Consider the following 7104-nt stretch of genomic DNA (forward strand, 5'->3'; position numbering starts at 1 on the left):
TCAGGATTTTGACCCAACCTCAGTAAAAGGAATGGTGATATAGTCCTAAGGATGATACATTGCCTGGAGATAAACTGGTCTGTGGTCATGTTAACAAATGGTAGCACTGCAGTGACTTGTCAAGGCATCTTGAGACGATACATTTCCTTCTTAACTGGCAGTGTGTATGATGAAGATGACAGATGGAGTGTCTGTTTTGTCCTGGATGGTATCAAACTTGATAGGGTATTATTTTAGCTGCACTCACCCCAGAAAGTGGAAGTGTATTGAATTATACTCAAACTTTTGCCTTTCAGATGGTGGACACCCTTTAAGGAGTACTCAAATTAGCCATACCTACAAGACAAGCTGTTCAACACAGATAGATATCATATGTTGATGTGTGCACCATTTCCAAAAACAAGCCAGGACAAATCAAACCTAGCCAATCACTGCTCCAGTCTACTCTGAATAATCAGCAAAGCGGATGGACAGTGCAATCAAGAAGCACTAAGAATAACTGGCTCACTAATATTTGGGTTCAACCAGGACAAATTTGACTCTTAACCTCATTACAGCTTGGTCCAAAATGGGGAGCAAAAACAAAAAAAAATCCAAACTCCAAAAAGCAGAGATGAAAGTGAGTGCCCTTGATCAAATGTTCCTTCTAAGCTATGTGGCCACTCAAAGTACACAGGCCAGCTTACCAATGCAATTCCTGGCATGGACTTCCAGTTATAGCATCTACAAAACCGCACTGCAGAAGTTCACCAAGGTTCCTTTAACTGCACCTTCCATACCCACAACTATACCACCTCAAGAATAAAAGCAGCAGATACAGGAGGAATACCATCGCCACCTGCAAGTCCCATCCAGACTTTGAAGTATATCACCATTTTTTCATTCATTGGGTCAAAATACTTGACTTCCTTTTCTAAAAGCACTAAACACCCCCACATCCAAAAGGCCTGTAGCAGTTCGAGTTGGTGGCTTACCACCATTTCCCCCAGAGTAATAATCTCCTCAGCCAATGAGGAAATAATAAAAACTAGTTTGAAAAGACAACTTAGTGAAATTTACCTTGGGTTCCTTTTCCAGTCGCCTATGTCGCATCTGGTGTGGATTGACAGATCGTTTTGACACTCGTTTGTGTTTAAAATAGTAATAGCACCCATCATCAAAAACCTTAAAAAAACACCAACAAGTCAATGGCTAAATCCAGCATTTACTATTATAGTGAAACTATTTTTCAGAAATTTCCCTACTCTGAAAAAGGAAGGGATTGGGGAAAAAAAAAAAGAGGTGGAAACAAACAGAAGGCAAGCAGAAATTGAGACACTTAAGAGGCATCATTAGTTATTCTGCAAGTCATTAACATGGTCCAAAATGGTTTGGGACAACTTAATATTAACATTTTGTTTTTACAATTAAAATTCAGAGAAGGATTAAAACCCATCACATGCAGCAAGTATATATCTGCATAATGTACACTAAATAGCCACATTAAACAAATTCTCATAGGCTTTGGTCAATATGATCAATATAATGGCAAGCTCCAAATACTTTTCATATCATATTTTAAATAGTTCCAAAATCAGCCCAAGTTTTTTTTTGAAGCTATGCAGCTAATATCATTGTATAGCAGACAACACTTATTTTGCACGCAACATTCTGCAGAACAAGCAGTTAATACATTTGGCAGCAGAAAATGGAGAGTGGGTGAGACCCATTATCCTTATAGCAGATGTCTGCTCCATTAAATCTAAGCCACTAAAAAAAACATCCAATATCTCCTATTAACATCTCACACCAAAACACCAGCCTCAGTTATATTCCATATTTTGATTCACATTTAACTCAGTTTGGAGTGCTACTGTTAAAGCAGGATTATACGTTTTTTATTGGTACTTATAGTACAAGCATGGACTGGGTTTAAAACAAATGTTCCTAAAGGTGATACTAACACTAAATACCAACTATGCAGAGGCAAAGCAATTGAAGCAGTTGCAAAATTTCAAACTACAACTTCAAGCTCCACATATCTTCCCACAAAATAATGTGACATTTATTCTACGTATTGGGACAAAGACGTTAAAAGGAAAAATTGCAAATACAGCATAGTGAGTTATTACAAGTCTCTCAGTCATTTCCATTTGCTCTCATCAGCAACAATACCTCCTCTTGTTAGAGCTCCCCTAAGACTCAAAATGATTAAATGGATCGCCACATTTCTTGACGTACTCCTGTTCTAAAACAATTTTGCAGCTGCTTTAACTTTGGATTTGAACCACTAGTTTTCAAAAGTTAGAAAGGCAATCATGCCAATACCTATAAATGTATCATTCCCCTCTCACGCTGGTGTTACACCACTTCAACCCGAATCCAAGCATGCAAAGGGATGGAACAAAATAAAATGCACGTTTTGTTTGGGCACAAAGTACTAGAGGAATAGGTCACTCTTCTAAAAAGGCTAATATCCTGGTCAGCGTTTAATCTTGCTCTGAACGTGTTGAGAGGAAAAAAAAGGAAACCCCAGAGGATCTGGGTGATCTCATTGTCCACAGGAGCTTGCTGGGTGTAAATTGGTTGCATAGTTCGGCATTAGAACAACATAAGGAAAGCGGTTTTTGGACATCCTGCGGCAGTGGAAATTACTGTACACAAACGCCAGCCTTTCAGTGGCCTAACCAGCATGAGCCATACCCGTCCTAAGTTGATGAATCCGTGCTTGCGAGCTATCCTTCTGGCTTCCCCTGCCCCACCAGAGATGTAGACAGCCCAGGTGTTGGTGTACTGCTGCTTACTGCTATTAAACTCACTAACAATACTTGTAAAGAGAACAGCCACCAAGAGCTGGCGGATATAACTCATAACGATGCAATAGATTTTCAGGCGGCCTCAAACTAAGTCATTTTATAGCCAAGTCAGTTCCAGCGTTGCAAGACCAAGAAACTTGGTGCAAGTCATTCAGGAATTTTTTTTTAAAGCTCCAATACAATGCCGTGGGAGGGACAGGGGGCAATAATTGGCTACGGTTTCCAAGATGTCACACGCACGCCATTAAATCACGGATGTCAAGTTGCGGTAATTGTTATTGTTCAAGTTGGTGAGCGGCGCTCACGGAAACAGCCGAATGTTTCCGACCGTGGCCGAAGCGGCTCCGGCCTCCCCACCTCGCTCGGGTGTTTTAAGCGGGTTGGAGGGAGGAGGAGCAGGGACGTCAGCTCATGATCGGCCCACTTCGGCGCGACGGTTGATGTCGCCGCCAGATGCGCTCGCGCTCGAACGGCCGTTGGTTGGCGGCTGACGCAGTCGACAGGTGCGCTCGAGCCTAACGGCTGGCTGAACATGAACACCTGAGGGGGATGGGATACTAGTTCCAGCCTAACAAGTTGGAGAATGGAGGACTTGTATTTATTTATATGATCTTGCTCCTCTTCAAGCAGATATAAAATCCATATGACCTCCTCAAATAGCCCGCTTCCCCAACCACCACCATCCTCAGCAGACAGTAAAATGTGCCAACTTCAAGGAGTATTGCAGTAACTTGCCGAGAAACCCATTAACGGCCAAGTTCCACATCCCACAACCTTTACCACCTAGAAGGACAAGGACAATATGTGTAAAAGCAACATACTGCAAGTGCTGGAAATCTGAAGCAAACACCTAGAAAACTGGAGAAATTCAGCAGGTCTGGCAGCATCTGTGTAGAAAGAAAGAGTTAATGTTTCAAGGTTGATATGACTTCTTAAACTTAGAAAGCTCTGCAGTAAATGTGTAGGAGCACCACAGCCAACTACAAATTCCTCTCCAAGCCACACACTGTCCTGACGGCAAATTATACTGCTGCCACTGGATCAGAATCCTGAAACTTCCAGTTTAACAGCATAGTGGGTGTACCTGCAGGATTCGGTGCAAGGTGGGAACTCACCACCACCTTCTCAAGGTCAATAAGGGAAGGTAAATCAAATTCTGGCTTTGCCAATGACACTCATGCTATGAAGCAATTTTTAGAAAGGGCTTAAAAGGTTTTTCTTCCTCTTGAAATTCTCTGTTACCATCTGGCTTGAAGTTACATTTGTATGGAAAACTGCATAAAGAAACAATGGCTCTTGCTACAAAAAGCTTGCCCTACCTCATAGAGTCATAGAGGTGTAGAGCAGGGAAAAAGACCCTTTGATCCAACTCGACTAGATATCCTAACCTAATCTAATCATACTTGCTAGCACTTGGCCATTATCCCTCTAAACCCTTCCAAATCATATACCCATCAGATGCCTTTTAAATGCTGTAATTGTACCAGCCTCACCACTTCCTGTGGCAGTTCATTTGATACACTCACCACCCGCTGTGTGAAAACGTTGCCTCTTAGGTCCCTTTTATATCCACCGTAAACCTATCCCCTCTAATTCTGGACTCCCCACCCCAGGGAAAAGACTTTGTCTATTTATCCTATCCATGCCCCTCATGATTTTATAAACCTCTATAAGGTCACCCCTCAGGCTCCAATGCTCTAGGGAAATCAAGCACAGCTGATTCAACCTCTCCATAAAGCTCAAATCCTCCAACTCTGGCAATGTCCTTGTAAATCTTTTCTGAACCCTTTCGAATTTCAAAACATCCCTCCAACAGGAAGGAGACCAGAATTGTACCCAAAATTCCAAAAGTGGCCTAATCAATATTCTGTATAGCCACAACATGACCTCCCAACTCCTATGCTCAATGCTCTGACTAATTTTGATAAGGGATCGCATTACTGCTGTACTTAGGGAGGATATTCCTGGGAATATATCCAGGGAAGTTATTTGTGTGGAACTGAGAAATAAGAAAGGGATGATCACCTTACTGGGATTGTATTATAGACCCCCTAGTAGTCAGCGGGAAATTGAGAAACAATTTTGTAAGGAGATTTCAGTTATCTGTTCGAATAATAGGGTAGTTATGGTAGGGGATTTTAACTTTCCAAACATAGATAGGGACTGCTATAGTGTTAAGGGTTGAGATGGAGAAGGATTTGGTAAGTGTGTACAAGAAAATTTTCTGATTCTCGTCTTGCATGTGAAAACATACTTCATGGGCTTCATCCCAAATTTTGCCTGTGATGTCACAATTTTATGTTATCAACAAAATTAGAAAATTCAGAGAAAGCACCCAATGACTTACAACAATTTACAAACTGTGTGGGCAGGATAAGAGTTGGTAAACCTATAGTCATCAAACTGTGATGTAAATCTGCTGAAAACGCAAGGAATGGAATTGAAAGAAATATTAATTATTTAGTAGATTTGACTCTAAAGTCATCGAGTCATACAGCATGGAAACAGACCATTACAAAATAACAATTTATAAAATTAACAGGTTTAAAAACAGAAAGTGCTGAACCTATTCAGCAGGTCAGGCAGTATCTGAGGACAGAGAAATAGCTAATATTTTAGGTTGATAATTTTCCATCAAAGGGAATAAGAATGTTAAATTTCTCTTAAACATGAGAAGACATAATGACTAAACTTTGGAATTCTCTAATTAGACCACACCTTGCATCTTGTGTCTAATAAAGAAAAGTCAGAGATGCAGGGAAATAAAATGAAAGAAGTATTGTGTCTGTCAGATCGGAAAATAAGTTACAATTCAATTTTAAAACAAGAGAAGGACATAGAACATAGAAAATTACAGCACAGTGCAGACCCTTCAGCCCTCAATCTTGCACCTACCTGAGAAACCAATCTGAAGCCCATCGAACCTATACTATTCCATTTTCATCCATATGATTATCCAATGTTGATTTAAATGCCCTTAAAGTCAGTGAGTCTATTACTGTTGCAGGCAGTGCATTCCATGCCCCTACTACTCTCTGAGTAAAGAAATTACCTCTGACATTGGTCCTATATCTATAACTCTTCAATTTAAAGCTATGCCCCCTTGTTCTAGCCATCTCCATCCAAGGAAAAAGAGTCTCACTGTTCACCCTATCTAACCCTCTGATTAACTTACAGGTCTCAATTAAGTCACCTCTCAACTTTCTTCTCTCCAATGAAAACAGCCTCAGGTCCCTCAGCCTTTCCTCATAAGACCTTTCCTCCATACCAGGCAACATCCTAGTAAATCTCCTCTGAACCCTGTCCACAGCTTCCACATCCTTCCTATAATGTGGTGACCAGAACTGTACGCAATAGCCCAAGTGCGGGTGCACCAGAGTTTTGTACAGCTGCAGCATGACCTCATGGCTCCGAAACTCAGTCCCTTTACTAATAAAAGCTAACAGACTAAATGCCTTCTTAACAAACCTATCAACCTGGGTGGCAACTTTCAGGAATCTATGTACGTGGACACTGAGATCTCTCTGCTCATCAACACTAGCAAGAATCTTACCATTATTGTGGTTCTGTTCGCCGAGCTGGGAATTTGTCTTGCAAACGTTTCGTCCCCTGTCTAGGTAACATCCTCAGTGCTTGGGAGCCTCCTGTGAAGCGCTTCTGTGCTGTTTTCTCCGGTATTTATAGTGGCCTGTCTCTGCCGCTTCCGGTTGTCAGTTCGAGCTGTCCACTGTAGTGGCCGGTATATTGGGTCCAGGTCGATGTGTTTGTTGATAAAGTCTGTGGATGAGTGCCATTCATCATGATGGCACTCATCCACAGACTCTATCAACAAACACATCGACCTGGACCCAATATACCGGCCACTACAGTGGACAGCTCGAACTGACAACCGGAAGCGGCAGAGACAGGCCACTATAAATACCGGAGAAAACAGCACAGAAGCGCTTCACAGGAGGCTCCCAAGCACTGAGGATGTTACCTAGACAGGGGACGAAACGTTTGCAAGACAAATTCCCAGCTCGGCAAACAGAACCACAACAACAAGCACCCGAGCTACAAATCTTCTACCAAACTTTGAATCTTACCATTAGCCCAGTACTCTGCATTCCTGTTGCTCCTTCCGAAATAAATCACCTCACACTTTTCCATATTAAACTCCATTTGTCACCTCTTAGCCTAGCTCTGTAACCTACAACATCTTCTGCACTATCCAGAACTCTACCGACTTTAGTGTCATCCACAAATTTACTAACCCATCCTTCTATGCCCTCATCCAGGTCGTTTATAAAAATGACAAACAGCAGTGGAA

At 41.7% G+C, this 7104-nt stretch overlaps 1 protein-coding gene across 1 annotated transcript in view; it reads right to left on the reverse strand.

Annotated features, from left to right (window-relative positions):
* The window catches only part of LOC140494713 (proprotein convertase subtilisin/kexin type 4-like), a 43800-nt gene extending 40675 nt beyond the window's left edge, over positions 1–3125 (reverse strand). The window contains exons 1-2 of the mRNA XM_072594228.1: positions 2683–3125; positions 1060–1164 (exon numbers count right to left, since the gene is read on the reverse strand). Of these exons, the coding sequence (XP_072450329.1) occupies positions 1060–1164; positions 2683–2850 (273 nt within the window). The 5' untranslated portion in view covers positions 2851–3125. The remainder of the gene's footprint in view (positions 1–1059; positions 1165–2682) is intronic.
* Positions 3126–7104: the final 3979 nt, after the last annotated feature.

Source organism: Chiloscyllium punctatum, chromosome 24 (genome assembly GCF_047496795.1).
Source record: "Chiloscyllium punctatum isolate Juve2018m chromosome 24, sChiPun1.3, whole genome shotgun sequence".
NCBI lineage: Eukaryota > Metazoa > Chordata > Chondrichthyes > Orectolobiformes > Hemiscylliidae > Chiloscyllium > Chiloscyllium punctatum.